We start from the raw sequence: 27,371 nt of genomic DNA on the forward strand, positions 1-27,371 counted from the left end.
AAAACAATAATCCAATCAAACGGTGGTGCTTATAGTGGTTTTCATCACGTTTTGAGATATATATTATTACTCGACTCCTGGACTCCTGTTATAAAATGACGAACATGATGTAAACATGTGTTTCTATCTCAAATAATTAACTTTATTCCAATAGGTGCGTACACAAATTAATTTTAAAGATAGCTATGTTATAAAAGACAACACAAAAATCAACAGGTTTTTATTTTACAAAACAAAACTTGATCATTTTGGTGTCCCAGTTGTCCTTCAAACTTGCATATAAAATGAAAGTTAGAAACTGATTAATAATTTTAAAGGACAAAAACAAGACATTCGATAGCGAATTTAAACTAGGAATAGATTAACCATGGTAGATTATGACATTGAACCAAGCTTTGCCAGGCAGACTTGCTGAGTAGCATGAGTGTGGGTCTCATTGAATCCGGGTCCGTTCGCCCTGATTTATGTTCGCCCTAGTACCTGTTCGTCCTGATACCTGTTCGCCCAGGGTCCATTCGCCCAGATATATATTTTTTTCAAATTGTTGTCTAGTCGCATTGTTTTAAGTATTTGAACAAAATATGTTAAAGTTTGTTGAAAAATTGACAGAATATTTATATTGCTGCAATCAATTTATCATTTTCCCTTTGATTTGCAGAGTAGAATACTGGAATTTATTTATTTTTATTGATATTTGTTAACAAAATAATTATTGTATTCAGTCAATCACGAATGTATGCAGTATGACTAGTCTTGGAGTATAAATAAATGAACTTGTAGTTTGTACATCATTGTTTTTATTGATTTCAAGCTGAATATTTTATCTAAACAAAATGTTTGTTTTTTATTATTAATCCATCAAAAGACACGTATTGATCATCACAATAATCAGTGATCCGAATTATTTTGTCATTGAACAATTAACCCTTTCGCCGATGAGTCCCGGTTTACCGGGATTCACGCTTCAGACAGCTGACGATGAGTCCCGTTTTACCGGGATCAGAATACCTCTTTTATGTTTCCAGCTTAAAACAGTGCAAACATGAGTTATCTTTCTTTGATGAATACCCGGATGAAAGTGTAAACATGTCGCTTCCGTTTGTTGAAAACCGTGTCAAAATCAGAGGAAATTTACGGAATTTACGAGAATTTGAAATGAGGGAACATTTTTTTTGAAAGAATATGGAAGAATTGAAGCCAAACTAGTATACTTTTTTGACATAAAATGTCGTTTTAAGTACAAAACACTTGGAATGGACATCGTTCAGTGTGAGGAATTTGTACAGCCTCATAAAAAATTTCAAAATTTTGCCGTTTTGGGTTAAAAAAATTTCGATTTGGGGTCAAAGAGCAGAATTTTGAGAATTTCACCTAGAAAATGCCGAAAATTTGAAAATTTGAATATTTTAAGAAGAAAAAATTATTAAAACATGAATAAAACTGTGAACATGGTGTTAGTGAATGAAATAAATACACAAATAACTACAAATAAGTTTTTATTGACATTTATTATGAAGATCTCCCACTTGAGTAATAGTAGCCAGGGAAGCCATCGTCTCAGAGTAGCTTCTGTCTGGGCAGCAATCGGTGAAAGGGTTAATGATCCTAAACAAGCCATAAACTTTTAGATATTTCAATGTTTTCATAAATTTCAAGAATATACAGGATATATATACCATAGAAATATCTGAATAAAATTATTCAACTTCAATGCCCTGAATATTGATATTTTTATAGTAGGGCGAACGGACTCTATGGGCAAACGAACTCAGAGCGAACGGACTTAGAGCGAACATGTTATTAGGGCGAACAGTCCCGATACCGGTCTCATTGGGGTCCAAGTGTGATGTGGGTTTGCCGATTTTTTTTAGGCATGACACATGAAAGTCAAAATATTTTCCATGAAAATAGAAAATGAAGTCAACAGGACACGGGAATTTACACAAAAATGAGAATTGCTTACGTACATCATGTACATAGTGTAAGCGGGATGCGGTAATCTTTCAAAACAGTAAGCAGGACTGGGGATCAAAACCCCCTATTGAGACACCCCATAATTTTTCCACATATTTAAATTGCCAGTAGTGTACCATACCTTTATTCTTGGGTAGTTATATAAGCCAACAACTTCTACGTACTGACCCCTCATCATGCTGAGACATCTTGGGTTTCGTAATGTGATTTCTCGTCTCCAAAAACGGTTCCAATTTTTGCCATTTAATGCAGACTTAAAATTATTCAAAGCCTTTGCCGTCACAGTTAAATCTGACTGGTTATTCCACTGGTCAAATACTCAAATTGAAAAAGTATAATAGTACCAGCAGGATTCAAATCCTCAATCTCTAGATCCAAAACAGCACTCTAAGTGACTCGTCCATGGAAGATCTACCAAAACACAACCAGTTAGAAAACCTCAAATCATACAACACTCTTCCCCTATATTTTTTTCCTTAAATATATTCTAATCCCGAATTTGATGGGGAAAAAAAGTCGAAACTAGATAAATTTCTGACTCAGAGTCCAACATTATGGATACAGTGTTACAGTTTTTATTTCACCTTTATATTCTTAAGATCCTGTAAAGACAAATTAATTTTAATAATTGTAGATTACTCATAAAATTTTAACAACTTACAGTATACAAAATAGCAGTGGCAGGAAAGAATATGTCCGGATCACTGAGGACCGCTGACACATACCCAGGTCAATTCGGACAAGGAGATATCTCTGATACTCCAAGAAGCTTGGGAAATGGACACAACTCTCGTCCAACCTCACCACTCAAGTTTTTTGCAAGAGCCAAAAGTAAAAGTAATGACATTTTCAAAGGAATTGCAGAATATGTGTTGGAGGCCGAACATTTTCTACAAGGTAACACCACCTATTTAATCTCTAAGCAACAGCAGCAAAAGCATTATGTTTTATCAATAGTAGGTCTACTATTACATATGTTTTTCAAGGTTGAATCAGTGGTATGACAATGTTTTGTATTCTGATTGCTTGAATTGGTTGTGTAAAAAATAAACCTGAAAAAGCTTATTGAAAAAGTACAAAAATGTATTTGGATAATTTGCTGTGGTCTTGTCACAATATTAATCAGACCGTTTTTGTAAATAGTGAAAAAAAACATAATTGGTAAGGGATTTATAACAGTTTCATTGTCAGAGGAATATCACAGTTGTAGAGTTTTTGTTTTAAATAGAGTTTTACAATCTAACCTAATCTTTTTAATCGTTGTTAATGATGGAATGGAAAATCATTTTATATTTTGATAACCATCTAGTAAAGTATTCGACTTATCCCCGCTTTGAGTCATGCGAGGAACCTGGTCAATGGATTGAAGAAAAAAAATACCTGCTGAATTTACGATTCAAATGTAATTTACTGGCACTCCATTATCCACTTAGGGACAATCTTAAAGAAATTCAAATGTTCACTGAAATTTTATTTTTTCTATGTCATAGCATGTTTTTTTCTTAAACAGAAACCAAAGGTGAAGAAAATGAAGAATATCAAGTTGTGCATGGCTTTCTAGGGATGGTCAATGGTATCATAGAAAAACTGGCCAGAGACCACATGAAAGTCGTATTTTTTGGCAGGTATGGATAGGAATGACTTGTTTTTTTCCAAAATGTTAAAAGTAGGGGGAGGGAATCTTTTTTGTGATGTGGCAACTAAAAGCGAAATTTGTATGACAATATATTTGAAGCTATTCAGCCTATTGCATTAGATTTTTGAATAAATGAACATTGTTTGGATATACCTGTTACACATAAAAAGGTTCATCAAAATGAACGGAAACATTTTGTACCCAGAAATATATTTCCAAAAGATCCATTAATGATATTTACTGTTTCATTTAAAGATACGCGATGCCTATGGCTCCTTCAAAAAAGGGTAACCTTTAAACAAAAACAAAAAAATTACCTACATTTCCACTGAACTTAGATACACACTAATATTACGTTACAAATATCAAATTCATTCTTGTGCTCCTATACTGTGGATTCATTTATTTTCATGGGTATCAATTTTCGTGGATTGCTGAAATTTTGCATATTCGTGGATATTTAATTTCGTGGTTTTGCCAATCTCTGTATACAAAACCTATTTAATAAGTGTATTCGTTGAACATTTGAATTCGTGGTTCACCTGTACCCACGAAAACCACGAAAATTGGTATCCAACGAATAATAATGAATCCGCAGTATATGATATAATGAATCAGCCATAGGATTAAGTTAACAGGAAACATTTATTTGGATTCTGTAAAAGTGTATCTGATCAATGCTATATGTGTAGAATATTGTTGGATAAACTATGTTGAATGTTAAACTTTTCTTTCAGAACATCCAACGGGAAAAGTACCACTATCAATGCTATGTTAAGGAATAAGATTTTACCAAGTGGTATTGGACACACTACAAATTGCTTTTTACAAGTAGAAGGAACAGAGGCCTCAGAAGGGTTTTTATTAACAGATGACTCAGAAGATCCTAAAAGTATTAGTGTATGTATTTGTTAATAACATCAACAATATTAAAGGGGCTCACCATCTTCGCTAGCCAAGGGTAACAATCCACTTCTCTCCTCTCCACGCTAGCCAAGGGTAACAATCCACTTCTCTCCTCTCCACCCTTGGCAGATTAAGCCAACATTTGTGATAACAATGTTGCGCCATCTATCAGTAGATTAAAGTCACGCCCATTTTGAATACATTATTCTTGACCAATGGTAGCACTCAAACTCTTCAATTTTGGAGGTGAAAACATGATAGTGCCTATATTCAACACACTTGGTAAAGCAGAAAACAAAAACATACATTGACATTCATGTGTTTGTAATCAATTTAAAAAAAAAACTAAATTACAGAAATTTTATAATTTTTAGTTGAAGTACAGCTTATTTGAAAAAAATAATAAAAATATAGGTCAACGATGAGTTACAAGAGTTTTTTCAATTTTAATGCCAAAAAATGGCATTTTTCGCATGAAAGGGAGATAATTTGGGTCTTTTTCAATGATACAAACATTTTAAAAATCATCTGGGGCCAACACAAATCGATAGTTTTGGTTGATTTTTGTACCATATCATAAAGTAACAACTAAAAGTGTAATAAATAAATTATTTGGGTCTGGGTTTCGGTCTCTGTGACATATACCCATAATCTCCTTTCATTTCAATTACAAATATACAAATTTCTAAAAGGATTTCAAATACTTGTTGAATATTAATTTTTTTATATGTTTACATCTTTCAGTCAATCAAGCAGCTAGCCTCAGCCCTGAGTACCATGAAACTTAAAGAGAATTCATTGATTCGGATTGTATGGCCAAAAGAGAAGTGTCGTCTGCTAAAAGAAGATGTTGTCTTTGTAGACAGGTATTGCAAATGTTTAATGCATTTTTATACACCCGTCAAAATTTTGACGGGACGTATTATGGTATACAAATGTCCGGTGTCCGTCCGTCTACCGTAATTTTCAACCACACATTTAATAGATATGTTTAAAAATGTCCTAAACAACAAATATCAACAAGGAGTAATGAAAGTCTCTTGAATATTGCATCCTTCTTTTCAAAACTATGAAATTAAAAAAAAAAAATGAGGAAAATTGTTAGTTAGCATGTAACTTCATTCAATCTTTAACAGAACCATTTGGTCATACTATACTAAAAATGCACAGGACAGAAAGACTATCAATAGTTAGCAATGAGTTGTAACATGAAAAGTGTTTTTCAGAACAATCAGATACCTACTTCCAGATTTTGGACTCTTTGAATTATGATTTGAGTATGCTTAGCAAAATAATAAATACGTTCTTTATCTGTCGTAAATAAACAGTTAAAATATTTCAGTGTGTTTGTCATGTTACATACAATGTATATTTATTTCCAAATGTGAAAGTAAATAACTGTTTTTCAGCCCTGGAATAGATGTCACACCAGATTTAGACTCCTGGATTGACCAATTCTGTCTGGATGCTGATGTTTTTGTTTTAGTTGGAAATGCAGAATCGACTCTCATGCAAACTGTAAGCTAAAGTTTACTTTAATAAGGAGATTGTTCTTTGTATTAAGGTGGTACCTAACACTACAGGGAGATAACTCTGTAAAATCAGCTAAACGCTTTAATTACGTTGTGTTGCATAAGGAATATTAAGCTTCTCCATGATCAAAATTGGTGTTTGTCAAAATGCTATATAACCAGTGTAATTTTTCTGACAAAACAGTTGGTTCAAAAAAATTTTAATTTTTATATTTTGTTAAAGTGTCAAAGTAAATACTACTTTGACAAAATTTTATGAAAATTAAACCAGCCAAATTAATTTTAGTGAAAGTGTTAGGTACCACCTTAAATGTAAATGAATAAAAGATATTTGGAATGCATATTAAAATTAACAAGATATAGTATTGTAACCGGAGAGCATGAATTTCATTACAAAATTGCTTTGTCTCCACTGGGATTGGTACCCGGAACCTCTATGTTACAAGGCAGAGAAACTGTTGCAGGGTAAAAATATATATTTATCTATTACAATTTATATAGAGAGGCAATAGGAATATAAAATATTTGTAAAACAGATTTTCAATGAACTATATTTTCTAATTTATCAACAATAAAGATTTTTTGTTTGCATTTCAGGAGAAGAATTTTTTCCACAAAGTGAGCTCCCGATTATCCAAACCCAACATATTTATTTTGCAAAACAGATGGGATGTGTCTGTTAATGAGGAGGATGCAGACGAGGTAATGATATTTATTATGTTGTATATTCATAAAAATACTGCCACAGGATTAACCAATAAATATAAGCTAACAGATGTGTCTGATTTTTTATGATAATTCTGCTGTGGTGAATTATACATTACATTTTGTAGTGATAAACATTTTAAAAATCATGGTACTCTTGTCCAGGTTTACTTTTAATCCTTTTCAGTTCTAATACCTCTAAGATTATATAAGGTTTTGAATTTACAAATATGAAGGCATTCAGATGAAGATCCTTATGAATTGTAATGTGCAGCTCAGATGCTCTTGAATTAATGTTATGAAACAACCAAATATAAAAAAAAAGATATGGTATGATTGCCAATGAGACAACTATCCACAAAAAACCAAAATGACACAGAAATTAACAACTATAGGTCACCGTACGGCCTTCAACAATGAGCAAAGGTCATACCGCATAGTCAGCTATAAAAGGCCCCGGTAAGACAATGTAAAACAATTCAAACGAGAAAACCAACGGCCTTATTTATGTAAAAAAAGAACGAAAAACAAATATGCAACACATAAACAAACGACAACCACTGAATCACAGGCTCCTGACTTGGGACAGGCACATACATAAATAATGTGGCGGGGTTATACCTAGGGTATAAAAACAAATCCTCCCATAAATAAGACCAATACAAAGAATTCCTCTCAGATAATCTATACTACTAATATAACAAATTCCAATTTGTTAGCCAGCATGACGTAAAAACGATGAATTTAGTCACAGGTGTAAACTAGTTGAGATTATGTTTATGCATTTCAGGTAAAAGAGCAACATTATACCAGAAATACCCAGTTCCTCACAGATGAACTGAAAGTAGCTGATAAACAGGAAGCCACCAATAGAATTTTCTTTGTTTCGGCGAAAGAGGCATTGATCAGTAGGCTTCATGAAGACAGTCAGACACCAACACCAAGTATGTCACTATATCTATACCAATATATGTCAACTTCTTTTGTTGATAGTCTTACAACTGATCTGAAAAGCTTATAGTAAATATAATTAGATCATAACCAGTCTTTCAGTCAATTAAAAGACATTTACCAATAAATTGTAAGTGTCCAGTAGCTAGCTGTTATATATCTTTGTTAAACTTAGAATGCTGAAAAATTATTGACTTGATCCATGATTATTTTTAACAAAATGTCTTATATATACATTAGATATGACAATTTAATCTTCTAAAGTCAAAAATTATTGACTTGATCCATGATTATTTTTAACAAAATGTCTTATATATACATTAGATATGACAATTTAATCTTTTAAACAACAGAGGCTCTGACTAGATTTGAATTAACAACATCAAACAATGCATTACATTTAAGAAAAAAACAATGAACATAACATGAGGACAATACACGCATACAAATCATGATGTACTACATATACATTCGAAACTTGAATTACTACACATGCATGGTAAAACAAATAAAAGATAAGCTTAGCAAGAAGCATGCTATCGAAATATGATAAATAGAATAAATTACTTTTTTTTTCTTTTTTTTTTAACGTGGATAATATAGGGTTATTGCACTCTATTGCTGTTAACAATTTACTTAGTGTACAGCATTGGACTAAGTAGCCCTGATATATAAGTTATTAGGTATCCAGGGAGAATATCTAATAAAAGTAAATTGATGTTACATTACAATATTACAATATTTTAAATGATTTCATGTTTACCGGAGAATTTCACTTCCGTCCGATAGTGGTTTTTAATATTAGATAAATGTGCATCATGTTTGCCATCATCATCTTTGTGATTTGGATAAATTTAATTCATAATAGTTAGACAGTTTGTCTAATTTAAAAGGTAAGTTGACCATAATTTTCGCGATGTTTTGAATCAAATAAATAACAAGATTATAAGCAAAATAAATACAACACGGAATAAGTATAATCCTCAAAATTTGACATTTATTGTTACAGCTGGATCATTACAGAAGAATTTTGCCGAGAGGTTATTTGCCTTTGCCAATTTTGAGAGAGCTTTTGAGGTTTGTTATTTCAAATATATAGATAACTTATTAATAATTTTTGGAAATATTTAAAGCATAATCAGTATAGGAACATGTTTAACAACACTGGTGATATGTTTATGCTATATAATACATACATGACATATGAACCCTACATTATACTAGACAGACATGCCTAGTCAAAATTTTAACTTTCTAGTGAACAAAGTAACTAGAACTTTGTTCTGACCCCTAGCTAACCAGTCTATGCCATGTGCTTAGAGTAGAAGAAGCGAAAAGGAAATTTTACCTGACCAGAATCCAACCACAACTTGCTGTAATCAAAGCAAGCACAACACTAATGAGGCAGTAGCACACATCTTTGAGGCAGGCAAACTACAGCATTGGCTAATCTATTTTTTGGTGGGGTTTGTGTTGTTTATTCTTTAGTTTTCTATGTTGTGTCATGTGTGCTGTTGTTTGTTTGTCTTTTTCATTTTTTAGCTATGGCGTTGTCAGTTTGTTCTAGATTTATGAGTTTAATTGTCCCTTTGGTATCATTCGTCCCTCTTCTATTCATATCATCATTAACAAAATTTCACCCCCGACGTATCTTATATCTTTGACAAAAAATATGTCAAGATTTTGAAAGCTTGAAATCCATGACTTTGCGCTCATGATGGAAATAAATGAGTCATTGTAATATTTCATAATTTTCATTCTAATAAAAATCCCTTATTTTCAGGTGTGCATTTCTCAATCAGCTGTACATACAAAATTTCAAACCCATTCAGAAAGAGGGAAAAAAATAACTGCAGATCTGAAAGATATTATGGAGAGAACTTATAATGAATGTTTACAAGCTTGGTAAGATTTGAGTTCTTGAGTGAGTAATGGAATAGTTCATTTTACTTCTAAACTGATTCACATTTTTACTTCTAAACTGATTCACATTTTTACTTCTAAACTGATTCACATTTTACCTGGCTCAAGCTGAAATAGTCACTTTCTACAGGAAGATGTGTCAGCAAAACCTGGTACATTATAAATGCATTTATAGCCATCATAGCCTAATTTATCAATATTTTACTCCTGCAAATGCACATCATAAAGTTTTAATTAGAACTGACTATATTGAATTACTTTATTTATTTACAGTATTAAGGTGGTACCTAACGCTACAGGGAGATAACTCTGTAAAATCAGCTAAACGTTTTAATTACGTTGTGTTGTTAAGGGAATAATATTAAGCTTTTCAATGTTCAAAATTAGTGTTTGTCAAAGTGCTATATAACCAGTGTAATTTTTCTGATCAAACGGTTGGTTCAAATTTTTTGAAATTTTTATATTTTTGTCAAAGGGTCAAAGTAAATACTTTGTCAAAATTTTATGAAAATTAAACGAGCCAAAATTTTAGTGAAAGTGTTGGGTACCACCTTAAAATTCTTCAAAGATTGCACTTTTTAGGTATGATGGCAAACTTTAAAATCTACAGAAAGTATTTTAATTTTTTTCAGTGAGGACCAGGCTCATAAAAGACAAGAAACAGCTGATGAACTAGAATATTTAGATAAACAGCTTGATCTATTGACCGAGGAAATTAAAGACAAAATAAAGGTTATGGTAGAGGAAGTGGAGAGAAATGTATCGTTTGCTCTCAACGATGAAATTAAACGGTTATCTGCCCTTGTTGATGACTTTGCTCGACCTTTCCATCCAGACAATTTAGTGCTGAGTGTTTATAAAAAGGTGAAGACTCTTTCATTAATAAGGGTATATTGTATGATTAAAAGGTAGTGTGGAGTATATGTAAATTTGACAGCAACCACACAATTACTTAAAGACATACATGTAGTTTTTCCAAAAAAAAATCTCATTTTAGAATACCGGGGAAACTAGACTAAAACAAAAAAGTTTACCAAAACGATCTTGTCACATGAATTTCAAGTTTAAAATTTTCTGAGTCATGATATTTAAAATAATGGAACAAGTATTATATTCTTAAATTTATTCAGAACAAAACAAGCAGTTGTGACACAAGATTAAGATTCAGAGAGACCTTGGACATCTGAGTTTTTTTTCCATTTTGCCAAAATGCACCAAAAAGATATAGATAGATTATTGTATGATTATTATATTTGAAGGAGATACACAAGTATATAGATCATACTCTGTGTAGAAATTTAGAGGGCAAATGTTCTGGGAAGGTTCTAAAGAAGCTTAATAGAACACAACAGGAAATCACAGGTATTATGGGTATTATGACCATATGGCTTATGATCCTGCTGTATTGATGTACGTAGCATGCCTATAGCTATATACCAAGTTGTATGGAAGCTTTTTAGCAGATTATGAATGTTCATATAATTGATGTGTGATTTCAATTTTGGTTAGAAAAAGAAAATTGAAGCATAAATATCAAGCAGGAAATTTTTTCTGGTACATCATTGACGTGTATGCCCCCGAAAACATTTGTTCATCTTTGTGTCTGAAATCATATTCTAATGCAACAACGTTTGTAATGTTCATTTTGATTGGATAACGTCACTTTTTTACATGACAATTGATGCTATGGAATGTACGCGCAAGCGCAGACGGCATATGACAGATTTTAATTTCATGTTTAAACGTTGTTTTCTGTCAGTTTCATTAGAATGGAGATAACAATATTGTATTTTAAGCTCCGACGGCATCAATTTGGGATTTGATGGTCGCAAATACCGTTTACTGTCTCCACTAACGTGTCGCCAGTAAACTTAATTTGCGACCATCAAATCCCCAATTGATGCCGTCAGAGCTTAAAATACAATACAGTTATCTCCTAAACGTAATGAGCACTCAGTTGGCAATTTAGGTGAAATGTGAAATATACATCATAAGTCAATGGAACAGAAAAAACTTTTAGAAGTCAGTTTGTGTTGACATTTAAATTTTGCTAAATCAAAACGTATAAAACCAAACATTTATAGAAAACCTATTTGTCATTAATATGGACATTCATAGTGCTTTTTTTTTTTGCATTGAATCCTTAGAATTCACATGGCATGTATCTTATCATTTCATTGGTTCTAATCATAGGAGTTACATAATCATGTAGAAGAAGGTTTAGGACGTAACGTACAGCAGCGTTGCTCATATGTATTACAACAGCATGTGGAAACCACTCAAAAAGAAATGACAGGTATTCATAGCGTCAGAAATAGTAATTTTTAAATGATTATTTTCAAATAATATTTATACTGTACTAATATATGGGGGTATGAGGTTAAAACATAATCATTACCCAAAAGTATTCAAAATCGCTTTTGCTTTAAGGCTGTTCCATTTATATGTGTGTGGGAGAGTATGAAGGGACTTGTAGTATCCCTACAATCAAGAATACATTTTTAGTTAATTTTGCAAAATGGTATTAGATAGATGCATACTGATAAAAGACCCGTAATGCAAATTCAATCATTAAACTTCACTTCCTACCCTCCCACAGACATTTAATAGTGCTTATATAAAAAAGAGTAAAACATAGATAGACAAGTTTCTTCTTTTATATTTTATTTATTCTCCTGTTTAACAAAAGCAATAAAGCAGTACTAGATTATACAAACGGGGTACCTGAAAGACATGTTTTTTTTAGACTACAACCACTCATTTATTTAATTTTAGTTTTATTTACAAATTCTGTGATAATGTTTTTAGGATAAAACAACCACCCACAATTGATTTATATTTCCAATAACATTTATATCAATGTCATTTTTAATTTACTTTGGAAACAACAACTATTTATATACACAAAAGTAATTTGTTAATACTGATTTCTTTTGAATAGCTATAGCTGTATATGTCTGCAGCATGCTTTAAGCTATTTCTGTAGTGATGTGTAATCATTTTTATTAGATACAAAATGTTTTGTTTTTTTAATTGTTATCAAATGAAAAAGAAAAGTTTTTTTTTTACCTTTTTTTCTATACATATTCATCATTTTAAATTCAGCTCTGTACAGAAATACATATTTTAGTATGATACATTTGCTTTTATTACTGAAGTTATTTCTCATATTATCAGAAAGATGTTTGAATTAAAGTTGTACTTAAATATATCATGTTCTTCATTTTCGTGAAAATCATTTGGTTACCCTTTGAGTTTTCCAGGAAAACAAGCGGGAAAAAATTGTCAAATAATAAATTTATTGTATTATACCCATCTTAGAAAAATTTGATTATTAATTGTTTGATGTTAATATTTTTGAAAAGAACTTGAAAAGGATTCATTTTAAATATTTTTTAGTTTTTGCTTTTGAAAGATTTTTTTTACTGATGTTGATGAAATTATATTGTAGATCGCCTGGCAGCACTTTTAAAAGACGAAGAACGAGCACAGTTAAATAATGCATTACCTAAAAGAGACTTTGAAATAGCTTATAAATTGGACTGTAGAAATTTATGTTGTGAGTTCCAAGAAGACATTCAGTTTCGTTTTTCTTTTGGAATAACATCCTTAATGTATAAATTCTTAGGGAGCAAAGGAACGCAGCATACACTAGGAGGGGGTCAGAATTATGTAAGTATGATATCAGGTGTGTTTTGTAGTCTAGAGAAGGAATATATGGATAATCACATAGAATATGTAAGGTCAAAAAGGTATTCACAAAAAACTAAACTCTTAAGATTAATAAGAAAACAGGAAGTCCATAAATCTGACAAAACAAAATGAATAAGATCTCAATTTTAAAATGTCTGTTTTGAAGTTGAGGTTTTACAAAATAATAAAACAGATGTTTTTTTATTGCCAAATGCAGTTTAGACATCAAGGAATTTTTGTAGTATGTGTTTTTTTAAAAACATGTGTTAAGTTTATATTTTACATATTTCATGCCCCACCTACGATAGTCTGTGCGTCCGTTTGTAGGTCTGTGCGTCCGTCTGTCCTGCTTCAGGTGAAAGTTTTTGGTCATGGTAGTTTTTAATGAAGCTGAAGTCCAATCAACTTGAAACTTAGTACACATGTTCCTTATGATAAGATCTTTCTAATTTTAAAGCCAAATTAGGCTTTCGGCCCCAATTTCACGGTCCACTGAACATAGACAAGAGTGCACACGCTGAAATGTCTCGCCTTCTATACTAATCATTAATATAATGTTGATAGTCCTAAGTATAAAGGCAGATTTTACAGTATTGTGTTCTGTCTCCTACTTTCATGTTGCTAATGTGACGGAGACAAAAATGAGTAACGTTAGCGACATTTGGACATGTCACATGAGCAACAACATCTTTAAAAGTTAAAATGTATGCACACAGTGATGTTTAATATATGCCTGGAGTAATAAAATTGTACAGTCTGGTTTAGAATTTCTAAATATACAGAATGTCATTTGCAGGTGTACTTTATATCAAATGAATACACAAGAAACCAATAAATTAGTAACGTTAGCGACATTTGGACATGTCACATGAGCAACAACATCTTTAAAAGTTAAAATGTATGCACACAGTGATGTTTAAAATATGCCTGGAGTAATAAAATTGTACAGTCTGGTTTAGAATTTCTAAATATACAGAATGTCATTTGCAGGTGTACTTTATATCAAATGAATACACAAGAAACCAATTCGTAATAGTAACATTAGCAACATCTACTATCATGACATTATGTTTTGTTGCGAACGTCTTTTTGATGGACGGAATACATTTAAGGTCCTCTTGTAACGATATTACATACAACTTACCTTCTTTGCTTCCCCATCATGTGAAGGAACTGACTCCGAATCTATTTCTGCAAAGGGCGATATCGTAACTCCTATACAGGAGAGTTACAGATATAAATATATGTTGCTCACGTGACACTGATTTGGACGGAAACCTCGAACAGTAACGTTCGCAAAAAATAAAACAGCCAATGATATTGATTCCTCAAGTCCTTTGACCCCCTTACGTCATCCAAATTTAATATGATTGCTATTTTCAATTATTTATAAAACCCGGGATAAAAATAACTACAATGGGCTGTCTGAGAACTAACAAGAAAATTGCGATCGTGACATACCACAATGGACGGAAAAGACGTGACGTTAGCAACAATATTATTAAATTACCTTTTTTAGCCTTTACCAATAAAAATCTGCCTTAAAGTTATGATTAAAACACAAAAGAAGACTTTTTATTAAAATATAAGTCCATGTTATTAGGCTCCACTTATAAATAATACTTCAAAATTCCACTCCAAATAAGCTGGATGCCAGTAAAGTAGGTCATGATGTCTATTCCATGTCCAATATTTTGAAATTGAAAACCCTCTAATTCTAACATAAAACACAAACACAGAGTAATTTTTATTTTTATTTACTCAGAAAGACACATTTTATTCAATAACATAATGCATTACTCCATTACACAGTCTGTTTCACAGTTTCAGCATTTGCTTTTTTGATGGATACAAAAAACAATAATTCCTTCTTATTGTAAAATCTGCCTAAAGCTAAGCTTTATTACAACTGTCACATAAACTTAACATTAATCAAGGTAACTAAACAGAGACCAATGAACCTTGAAAATGAGGTCAAGGTCAGATGAACCATGCCAGGCAGACATGTACAGCTAACAATGCTTCTATACAACATATATAGTTGACACATTACTTATAGTTTAAGAAAAATAGACCAAAACACAAAAACTTAACACTGTGCAATGAACTGTGAAAATGAGGTCACGGCCAAATAAAACCTGCGCGACTGACATAAAGATCATAAAATATTTCCATACACCAAATATAGTATTAGATAAAAAGACCAAAACTCAAAAACTTAACTTTGACCACTGAACCATGGAAATGAGGTCAAGGTCACATGACATCTGCCCGCTAGACATGTACACTTTACAATCATTCCATACAACAAGTATAGTAGACCTATTGCATATAGTATGAGAAAAACAGACCAAAACACAAAAATTTAACTATAACCACTGAACCATGAAAATGAGGTCAAGGTCATATGACAACTGCCAGTTGGACATGTACACCTTACAGTCCTTCCATACACCGAAAATACTAGCCCTATTGCTTATAGTATCTGAGATATGGACTTGACTACCAAAACTTAACCTTGTTCACTGATCCATGAAATGAGGTCGAGGTCAAGTGAAAACTGTCTGACAGGCATGAGGACCTTGCAAGGTACGCACATATCAAATATAGTTATCCTATTACTTATAATAAGAGAGAATTCAACATTACAAAAAATTTGAACTTTTTTTTCAAGTGGTCAATGAACCATGAAAATGAGGTCAAGGACATTGGACATGTGACTGACAGAAACTTCGTAACATGAAGCATCTATATACAAAGTATGAAGCATCCAGGTCTTCCACCTTCTAAAATATAAAGCTTTTAAGAAGTGAGCTAACGCCGCCGCCGCCGCCGGATCACTATCCCTATGTCGAGCTTTCTGCAACAAAAGTTGCAGGCTCGACAAAAATGAAGATGCGCATTTCAGGTTAAAGATTTGGTCAAGGTAGTTTTTGATGAATTTGATGTCCAATAAGTACACATGTTCCCTATGGTATGATCTTTCTAATTTTAATGCCAAATTATATTTTTTACCCAATTTCACGGTCCATTTAACATGGGAAATGATAGTGCAAGTGGGGCATCCGTGTACTTTGGACACATTCTTGTTTGGATCTGCAAATAGCACAAATATGTTCTAAATTATTTACCACAATATATTGTTTATCTCTTTGAACAACAACATTTGTGTTAATATTTTTGTGGTACTTGTATGTGCTGAATGCTTCTCACTTATTTATATATAAAATTATGTGAAATTATGCAATTTTTTACATTTTTTGTAGAAAAATTGGAATTTTGTGATTTTGACTGTAAAACTTCTGTAAATATTTCTAATTTTTCAAAGGTGTACAGTTTAAACTTTGCGAAAATGTGATGATTATTTTTTAGATAAAATGACTTATTTTTGTAATAAAAATGTACTTCATATTTGTTAAAGGAAAAGGGTACTTAGCGCATCTCATCCTTTGTCAATCCTATTATAGAGGACATAATAAATTTCATACATACTTGTAACACATTCAGTTTTAAAACATTGTTTATTTCAGATTCCTAGACCCATGTCTAGTTCTGGTACACCAATGACCCCCCGGGCGGAACTACAAAACCAAGACAAACAAGTGCTGATGTCCGTCATAACAACGTTTGCTACCATTACATCTCGGTCTACAATGGGAGGTGTAATTGTAGCAGGACTTGTAAGTAAAGAGTTTACATGTTAATGCTATAAGCTGTCATTAGTTTTAATATACTGTACATGTGGATTCATTATTATTTGTTGGTTAACAATTTTCGTGGGTTTCATGGGTACAGGTGAACCACGAATTCAAATGTTCAACGAATTACTTATTTTCAATAGGCTCTGTATACAGGGATTGCAGACTACCAAACTGTTTTAGGGTTTGTCTGACCACAAAGAAATTTGACCTTTTTCTTCAATATTTTCAAGTAAAAAATTTATAATTTTCTGTCTGACCGAATGAATTTTTGTCTGACATTTTGTCGGTCAATCACAGTTTGGGATACACTGGGATTGGCAAAACCATGAAATCAAATATCCACGAAAATGCAAGTTTTCAGCATTCCACGAAAATTGACACCAAAGAAAATAAATGAATTCACAGTAAGCTGTCTTTAGTTTTAATTTATGTAAAATAAGGTCCTGGAAACAGGCACTTAGCAGGATCTTATTAAAGACAATGATGTTGAGCTTATTTGTATTTGGAAAGGAGAAGAGTACATTTGGCTTGTATTCATAGTAATAAAATAAATAATATCTTTTATTTCATGTGGCTACACATTAATTACCTTTTAGCTTACATGTTCCTTAGTATGCACACTACAATTCCTAAGTTTAAATTTTAAACGAGCAAAATTTCTCTTAGTCAAGGTGTTGGGTTCCACCTTAACCAAAGAAAGTAGCATTGTCCTAGTAAGGGTTAATACAGCTGGTTTTTCCTTTCAGGTTCTAAAGGTAACAGGATGGAAAGTTGTAGCAGCAGTAGGGTCATTATATTGTATGTTATACCTGTATGAGTGGTTGAGTTGGACCAATAAAGCCAAGGAGAGGAGATTTAAAAGTCAATATGTGGAGTATGCAGCTAGTAAACTCAGACTGATTGTAGATCTGACAAGTTCTAACTGTAGTCACCAAGTACAACAGTATGTATTAGTAAATTCAGACTGATTGTAGATCTGACTAGTTCTAACTGTAGTCACCAAGTACAACAGTAGGTATTAGTAAACTCAGACTGATCGTAGATCTGACTAGTTCTAACTGCAGTCATCAAGTACAACAGTACGTATTATTTTCACGACTTTTGCAAGTAGAATATAAATTGTCCCAAATTTTTTTTTAAACTAGGATCTTTTCTCATCCAAGTTATAACAGTTCTGGAAATCTCTGAATTCGGTAACGTCAACTTTAACACATTCAGTAACAGCTACTGAATTGATTAACTGAACCATTAACAAATTCATTAACTTCAGTGTTTATTTGATTTTGCATATGCCACAGCTGCTTATTGCCTATTATCTTAAAAACTATAAGTGATACATTAAATTGAAAAAATGGTCAGCAAGACAAGTTCTACAAATAAGTTCACATTGTCACAATCTTCAGCCAACTCCTAATTAGAGTTATTGCCCTTTGATGACAAATTTTACCAATTTTTTGTCGAGCCTGCAACTTTTGTTGCAGAAAGCTCGACATAGGGATAGTGATCCGGCGGCGGCTACGGCGGCGGCGTTAGCTAACTTCTTGAAAGCTTTATATTTTAGAAGGTGGAAGACCTGGATGCTTCATACTTTGTATATAGATGCCTCATGTTACGAAGTTTCCGTCAGTCACATGTCCAATGTCCTTGACCTCATTTTCATGGTTCAGTGACCACTTGAAAAAAAAGTTCAAATTTTTTGTAATGTTGAATTCTCTCTTATTATAAGTAATAGGATAACTATATTTGATATGTGCGTACCTTGCAAGGTCCTCATGTCTGTCAGACAGTTTTCACTTGACCTCGACCTCATTTCATGGATCAGTGAACAAGGTTAAGTTTTGGTGGTCAAGTCCATATCTCAGATACTATAAGCAATAGGGCTAGTATATTCGGTGTATGGAAGGACTGTAAGGTGTACATGTCCAACTGGCAGGTGTCATCTGACCTTGACCTCATTTTCATGGTTCAGTGGTTATAGTTAAATTTTTGAGTTTTGGTCTGTTGTTCTCATACTATATGCAATAGGTCTACTATATTTGTTGTATGGAATGATTGTAAGGTGTACATGTCTAGCGGGCAGATGTCATGTGACCTTGACCTCATTTTCATGGTTCAGTGGTCAAAGTTAAGTTTTTGAGTTTTGGTCTTTTTATCTAATACTATATGCCATAGGTCAACTATATTTGGTGTATGGAAATATTTAATGATCTTTATGTCAGTCGCGCAGGTTTTATTTGACCGTGACCTCATTTTCACGGTTTATTGCACAGTGTTAAGTTTTTATACGACTGCAAATTTTGAAAAAATTTTCGTCGTATATTGCTATCACGTTGGCGTCGTCGTCGTCGTCGTCGTCGTCGTCCGGCGTCCGAATACTTTTAGTTTTCGCACTCTAACTTTAGTAAAAGTGAATGGAAATCTATGAAATTTTAACACAAGGTTTATGACCACAAAAGGAAGGTTGGTATTGATTTTGGGAGTTTTGGTCCCAACATTTTAGGAATTAGGGGCCAAAAAGGGCCCAAATAAGCATTTTCTTGGTTTTCGCACTATAACTTTAGTTTAAGTTTATAGAAATCTATGAAATTTTGACACAAGGTTTATGACCACAAAAGAATGGTTGGGATTGATTTTGGGAGTTTTGGTCTCAACAGTTTAGGAATTAGGGGCCAAAAAAGGGCCCAAATAAGCATTATTCTTGGTTTTCGCACAATAACATTAGTTTAAGTAAATAGAAATCAATGAAATTTAAACACAATGTTAATGACTACAAAAGGAAGGTTGGTATTGATTTTGGGAGTTTAGGTCCCAACAGTTTAGGAATTAGGGGCCAAAAAGGGACCCAAATAAGCATTTTTCTTGGTTTTCGCACCATAACGTTAGTATAAGTAAATAGAAATCTATGAAATTTAAACACAAGGTTTATGACCATAAAAGAAAGGTTGGGTTTGATTTTGGGAGTTTTAGTCCCAACATAATAAGGGGCCCAAAGGGTCCAAAATTAAACTTTTGTTTGATTTCATCAAAATTGAATAATTGGGGTTCTTTGATATGCTGAATCTAACTGTCATGACTGTGTATGTAGATTCTTAACTTTCGGTCCCGTTTTCAAATTGGTCTACATTAAGGTCCAAAGGGTCCAAAATTAAACTTAGTTTGATTTTGACAAAAAATGAATCAGTTAGGTTCTTTGATATGCTGAATCTAAAAATGTACTTAGATTCTTGATTATTGGCCCAGTTTTCAAGTTGGTCCAAATCGGGGTCCAAAATTAAACTTTGTTTGATTTCATCAAAAATTGAATAAATGGGGTTCTTTGATATACCAAATCTAACTGTGAATGTAGATTCTTCATTTTTGGTCCTGTTTTCAAATTGGTCTACACTAAAGTCCAAAGGGTCCAAAATTAAACTTAGTCTGATTTTAACAAAAATTGAAATCTTGAAGTTCTTTGATATGCTGAATTCAAAAATGTACTTAGATTTTTTATAATGGGCCCAGTTTTCAAGTTGGTCCAAATCAGGATCTAAAATTATTATATTAAGTATTGTGCAATAGCAAGTCTTTTCAATTGCACAGTATTGCGCAATGGCAAGAAATATCTAATTGCACAATATTGTGAAATATCAAAAAAAAAATTAATTAGAGTTATCTTTCTTTGTCCAGAATAGTAAGCAAGAAATATCTAATTGCAAAATATTGTGCAATAGCAAGATTTTTTTTTAATTGGAGTTATCTTTCTTTGTCCAGAATCAACTTAAATCTTTGTTATATACAATATACAATGTATATTCACTTTTTACTACCAACTGATAAATTAAAATAATCTTTACCATTCAGTGATAACAAGCAGTTTTTTTACATCTTAATATTTTATGATGTATTTAAATGAGTAGTTATTGTTGCAAACTCCATTAGAAATTTTAATTGAGATTAGTTTTGGAATAAGGGAAAGGGGGATGTGATTAAAAAAATTGGGTTCAATTTTTCTCATTTGAAATTTCATAAATAAAAAAGAAAATTTCTTCAAACATTTTTTTGAGAGGATTAATATTCAACAGCATAGTGAATTGCTCTAAGAGAAACAAAAATTTTAAGTTCATTAGAACACATTCATTCTGTGTCAGAAACCTATGCTGTGTCAACTATTTAATCACAATCCAAATTTAGAGCTGAATCCAGCTTGAATGTTGTGTCCATACTTGCCCTAACCGTTCAGGGTTCAACCTCTGCGGTCGTATAAAGCTACGCCCTGCGGAGCATCTGGTTGTGTTTTGGTCTATTTTTCTTAAACTATGAGTAATAGGTCAACTTTATATGTTGTATAGAAGCATTGTTAGCTGTACATGTCTGCCTGGCATGATTCATCTGACCTTGACCTCATTTTCAAGGTTCATTGGTCTTTGTTTAGTTATCTTGGTTAATGTTAAGTTTATGGTACAGTTGTTATAAAGCTTAGCTTTTTACTTAGGACTATCAACATAATATCAATGATTAGTATAGAAGGCGAGACATTTCAGCATGTGCACACTTGTATCATTTTTGTCTTATATTTCAAAAAATTATAGATAGATAAAAACTTATTATTGAGACAATAAAGAGGAAAACGTGCACATAAACCTAGGCGACATTCTCTTTAGAGCCTCTAGTTTTCTAAACTCCTTCACATATTGAGCTGATGATTAGTATGTGAGTCTACAATGATGAGTTACAGATCAAAGCTATATTCTGATGGGTTTTTATATGCTTATGTTAACAGTACAATTTTGTTTACAACAATGATTACATGTATATCAAATATTTGTCACAAGAGTATTACAGAATATTTATTTTACAGGGAATTGTCATCAACTTTTGCCCGACTTTGTAACACTGTTGACCAGTCTAAACACAACCTTAAAGACGAGATACTCAAACTGGACAAAGAAATCAGAAGATTAGAAGATACTTCTAAAACCGCCAAGAGTCTCAGGTACATCAGAGTATTGACAGTCAGTTCAGGAGATTATTTCATCATATCTTGTGCAAATATTGGGTTAAAATTTATTTACTGTGGATTCATTATTATTTGTTTGATACCTAATTTTGTGGATTTAGTGGATTTAGTGGGTACAGGGAAACTAGGAATTTAAATATTCAACGAATTGAAAATTGTATAAAGGAATGTATGCAGACTTTGCCAAAACCGCTAAATTGAATATCAATGAATTTGCAAGTTTTCCTCAAACCACAAAAATTGGTACCCACAAAAATATATGAATCCATAGTATGCAGACTATCCATTGTAATAGCCACTTTCATCCTTATTTAACACTTGACAAAATGCCTACAGCTAATTTGAAATAGACTTATAAATAGTCTTTTTTGTTTGTAGTATATGAATATAAGAAGATGTGCTATAATTGTCAATATTACAACTTGCCACCAGAAACAAAATGACAGAAGTTAGCAGTCACTGCACATCTCCAAAAATGAGAAAAACCCGACAACATATTTAAGGTCCTGACATGACAAATATAAAACAATTCAAAAGAGCTAATTAATGTAAGAAGCAAACTAAAAACAAATCATGATAGCATAAAATGACAACTACTGAATAACAGGCTTCTGACTTGGACAGGCATACACAGGACACAGCAAGGAAAACAGCCTTCCATTAACTGCAATGATGAGGAACAGCTATATATACAAGCTCTCTTGCTAGGATACATTGATTACTGTATGTTCAGTGCATTTATTATTGTGATTTTGTCATTTGATACTAAACTGTGATTTTAATTTTTTGCGATATTGAGAAAAATCTTATTTAATTCTTTTAAAAAAGTTCAAAATTATTGTGACTAACCCTGTCACATTTTTCGCAATAATAAAAACATGGCAATAGTTTCAAAATTTACAGTATATATCTTTTATATTTATTGACGTTTATTTTACAGGAACAAAGCAGATTGGTTGGATAAAGAACTGAATACATTTATTGAAGAGTTTCTCCAGAAGTACGATTAGTGGACAGCCTTTATGTGAAGCTAATTTATGCTTATTGTACTTTTAGAATATGTTACCTCTTTATTTGGTATTTAAGAAATTGCTATTATTAGTACATCACTGCATAGGTCACTCTTCTTATAAACAATAGTCTTGCCTTTTATAAGTTATGTTCTGGTCTATTTAGTTTACACTTATATCAACCAAACCCATTGGCTGCCTAGCAACATTTTAAATTTCAGAAATTTGTATAAAATTGATAGTTTTTATAAATATATTTATTTGACTAAAGATTATTACCATGGTTACATAAAAATATTAAAAATATGATATTGATGGTTAGTAAGATTTGTTTATTTATTTAAAATAACTTTTATAATTACTGCATGTACTATCATAACAGACTTAGAAAAAAGTCATTTGCATAGAATTTTGGAATTGAAAGAAAAGTGTTTTGATAATAATTGCATGGATGGTTTTTGAAAAGGACATAAATTAAGTTATATTCTCATTCTTAATATCTGGTGCAAACAAGTTTTAAAGTCTACAAAAACTGTTACAAGATGTTCTCTGTATTTCTGTATTTGTTTGAAGCAAATAAACTTGAAAAATTGCTCTTTTTACCATTGATACAAAAACATAATGCATAATTTTATCATGTTTATTACAAAACCTTCATATTTTGATGCCTTAAATGTGTCTAATGCCCATAATATATATATTAGTTAGTTTGTCTTAAGTTACATTTGTTATATAATTGTATATAGATATGTTTTGTTTTGTTTTTGCATTCACATCCATTGATCGCTGAATGTTAAAGGGGTACCAAACACCTTGACTAAAATTAATTTGGCTCTTTTAATTTTCATAAAATTTTTACATTGTACTTTGATCCTTTGACAAAAATATAAATATTTAAAAAAAAAATAAACCAAACATTTTCTCCGAAATTTTTTATTGGATATATAGCAGTTTTTTTACCAACACTTATTTTGATCATTGTGAAACTCAATATTTCCTTAACAATACAACGTGATTAAAATGTTTAGTTGATTTTACAGAGTTATCTCCCTGTAGTGTTAGGTACCCGCCTTGAATAAAAAATCAATATAACAGACTTTGAAAATTCAAAGATGTAATCGTTACGAATTCTATTATGACAGACAACATTGAATATCTATTCTCCAATCTTTAATCAAAGAAAGTGGAAGAAATATTTACTTTTTGTTAAATTTGCATTACTTGGCTAGTTTCACATTAATGACTAGGATTCACAAATTCATAATATATACAAAGGTTGGTTGTTCATGTGTAATGTGTTCATGATTTGTTGATAATTAATTGTAAGTGTTCTATTGTACGTATTGATGTATTGCTGAATGTGTGCACTTTTGATTCATGTGTAATTGTTGATACTGCATTGTATGAAATATGATGAATTTGAATAAATGTAATGTGTATAAATGTGTAATTGTTTATATGTATTATGACATGTTAAAAAGGAGCTCACTGTATGATTTTGTGGTTTTCATCATTTAACATATTAATAGCCAATATAAATAAATATTTTGCCCTTGGTACTATCATTAAGTGTCTAAAACTTTCAGTATAATTTGTATTTTTAGGATTAAGGAATAGTAATATCAATTATACTAATCTAATCTCTTTTAAAAAAAAATGAAGTATTCCATAGAAAAGGGTGGGAAAGGGTTATTTTTGTGCAATGTGTTTTGCCATTTTCATTTCGCACGTAGCCGTGAAAAAGGTTCATTATTCATTGTGTTTAGTGAAATTGGTAAAAAGATCAATGTGCAAGAAATTTTTAATTGTTCGTTCTTTTTGAATATACAATTTTATTTCACGTTCTTCCTTGTAGATACCTCACTTCTATGGACTCATACACAACTTTGCACACATAAGTATCAAGTCACCAATTCAACTTTATATACAAATTTCATACGATTTTGCATAACTTTTTATTACCGAAATAGTCTTTTATATTCTATAAAATTTATCATATGTATTTTGTTAATTAGATTTTTGTTAATTAGTTCCTAAAAATATTAAATTGTGTATACAAATAATGAAATTTGTTCATAGAATTTATGAAATTGTTCATAGTGTAAAGACATTTTTAATAGAAATAATGAAATTATAGTAAAAATGAAATTCATAGAAACAATGAAATTAAAGAAATAATAAAATTGTTCATAGAAATAATGAAATTGTTCATAGAAGTGATGAAATTGTTTACAGAAATAATGAAATTGTTCATAGAAGTTTTGAAATTGTTCATAGAAGTAATGAAATTGTTCATAGAAATAATGAAATTGTTCATAGAAGTTTTGAAATTGTTCATAGAAGTAATGAAATTGTTCATAGAAATAATGAAATTGTTCATAGAAGTTTTGAAATTGTTCATAGAAGTAATGAAATTGGTCATCGAAGTTTTGAAATTGTTCATAGAAATAATGAAATTGTTCATAGAAGTGATGAAATTGTTTACAGAAATAATGTAATTGTTCATAGAAGTTTTGAAATTGTTCATAGAAGTAATGGAATTATTCATAGAAATAATGAAATTGTTCATAGAAGTTTTGAAATTGTTCATAGAAGTAATGAATTTATCATAGAAGTAATGAAATTGTTCATAGAAGTAATGAAATTGTTCATAGAAGTTTTGAAATTGTTCATAGAAGTAATGAAATTGTTCATCGAAGTTTTGAAATTGTTCATAGAAATAATGAAATTGTTCATAGAAGAAATGAAAGTGTTCATTTAAGTTAATGAAAGTGTTTAAAGAAATAAAGAAATTTTTATTGATGAAATGAAATTGTACATGTTTAAATGATTTAATTGATATTTATTTGTGTGTATTTTCATTGTAATATATTCAAAGCAAACAAAAACCAACCTTGTTGCCATTAAACTCATCAGTGTGTCTTTTCTCATCCCCCTTTCCCTCTTCAACATCATATAATATTTACTCTAGAATTTTTGAAAAAATGATTAACCTTTGTACAAAGTATTGTTTATATAACATCTCTTGTTTTCACTTTGACAAGGTCTTTATTTGAAAGGTTACTCAGTGCCATTGACCAACTTTTTAATCTCTATTTAATTAATGATAACATACAAAATATTGCCCAATTATCTCCAGTTTCTTCAGAAATTAGATATAGTTTATATTTATTTATTTATTTGTTTTTTAAATGTAATATTTATAAGGTAACAAATCATTTCATTATCTTTTTAACTTCACATCAAATATTCGGATCTTTTACGTTCTTTTCTGTTAAACAAGTGAATAAGTTTTGGTTGATGTAACAGTTTTTAATAATATTGAGAACTTGTATTTATAAACTTTTGTATTTTTCCTTAATTTTGTTAAAGAGTTACAGCTAATTTCTTTAAGCATGTAGAGCAAGACTTTAGTTAGCTTGCTTGCTTTGGTTTTTTTTATCGTACAATCATTATGATAACACCCAATTTAATTCAAATATTATATATACAGGTTAAACTATGCCTATACATATTGTTTAAAGATGTCAATCTTATTTACAAAGTTTATATAAACAATTATACAAAAAAGCAAGCAAGCCAACCAAAGTTTTGCTTTACTTGCATTAGGAAATTAGCTGTAATCATATTTTATATATGTTTGTTCTTTATTCTTTAGATATTCTTTTTGTGAGTATTTAAATCATTCTTTGCTGTGACATTTCATATTCATTTCAGTTTATACATAATTGTGATGTTTATATTGAATAAGTGCTATTAATGTTATAAATAAATTTGATTATTATTTTCGTGTTTATTTAATAAGTTGTCATACCTCCATTATAACAAGTTCAATGAAACAACCAGTTGATAAATTTATGCTGGTGATTTATGTGGTCTTGTTTTTTTCTTCAACGAGACAGCAACCCAACAACAGTAATGAACAGATATTTAGAAGGTGTATGCATGCAGTCTTCAACAATCAATAGACCAGTGTATTTGTCAAGCTCTAATTTGTTAAAAAGTTTACAAAAGTTTAAAATAATAAAGATCTATCATTGAAACCCATTTCCTTAAACATTGAAAAACATTAAAATGCTGTATAAAACTACTGCTAATGAGAGTCATGACTTTGAACAGACACATTAGAACCTCCATCAATAAACTAGATACCCCCTATAAATAGTCATGCTTATAAAAATAAGAAGAGATGTGGTATGATTGCCAAATGAAATAGAAGTTTACTTCTATTTGTCACCTGACAGCCTTCAACAATGAGAAAAACCCATAACAAATAGTCAGCTATAAAAGATCCCAAAACGACAAATGTAATACCATACAAACAAGAAAACTAATGGCTGATTT

At 31.2% G+C, this 27,371-nt stretch overlaps 1 protein-coding gene across 3 annotated transcripts; it reads left to right on the forward strand.

Moving 5' to 3' along the window:
- Nucleotides 1–72: 72 nt before the first annotated feature.
- Nucleotides 73–26,811, forward strand: LOC139501865 (mitofusin-2-like). Of its 3 annotated transcripts, XM_071291090.1 has the most exons (18): nucleotides 73–154; nucleotides 2,609–2,871; nucleotides 3,485–3,599; nucleotides 4,348–4,510; nucleotides 5,261–5,382; nucleotides 5,926–6,034; nucleotides 6,646–6,750; nucleotides 7,544–7,697; nucleotides 8,714–8,781; nucleotides 9,488–9,609; nucleotides 10,260–10,491; nucleotides 11,821–11,923; nucleotides 13,079–13,299; nucleotides 16,851–17,000; nucleotides 17,768–17,904; nucleotides 18,041–18,100; nucleotides 21,859–21,993; nucleotides 22,958–26,811. In XM_071291090.1, exons 2-18 carry the CDS (start codon nucleotides 2,667–2,669, stop codon nucleotides 23,025–23,027), a joined length of 2,271 nt encoding a protein of 756 aa, XP_071147191.1. In that variant the 5' UTR covers nucleotides 73–154; nucleotides 2,609–2,666; the 3' UTR covers nucleotides 23,028–26,811. The 3 variants fall into 3 exon arrangements, with proteins under 3 accessions (XP_071147191.1, XP_071147192.1, XP_071147190.1); XM_071291091.1 differs by lacking the exons at nucleotides 11,821–11,923; nucleotides 18,041–18,100 and adding an exon at nucleotides 10,887–10,989 and having other exon boundaries at nucleotides 17,768–17,964; XM_071291089.1 differs by lacking the exon at nucleotides 18,041–18,100 and having other exon boundaries at nucleotides 17,768–17,964.
- Nucleotides 26,812–27,371: the final 560 nt, after the last annotated feature.

This window comes from Mytilus edulis, chromosome 13 (assembly GCF_963676685.1).
Source record: "Mytilus edulis chromosome 13, xbMytEdul2.2, whole genome shotgun sequence".
In the NCBI taxonomy this organism is placed as follows: Eukaryota; Metazoa; Mollusca; class Bivalvia; order Mytilida; family Mytilidae; genus Mytilus; species Mytilus edulis.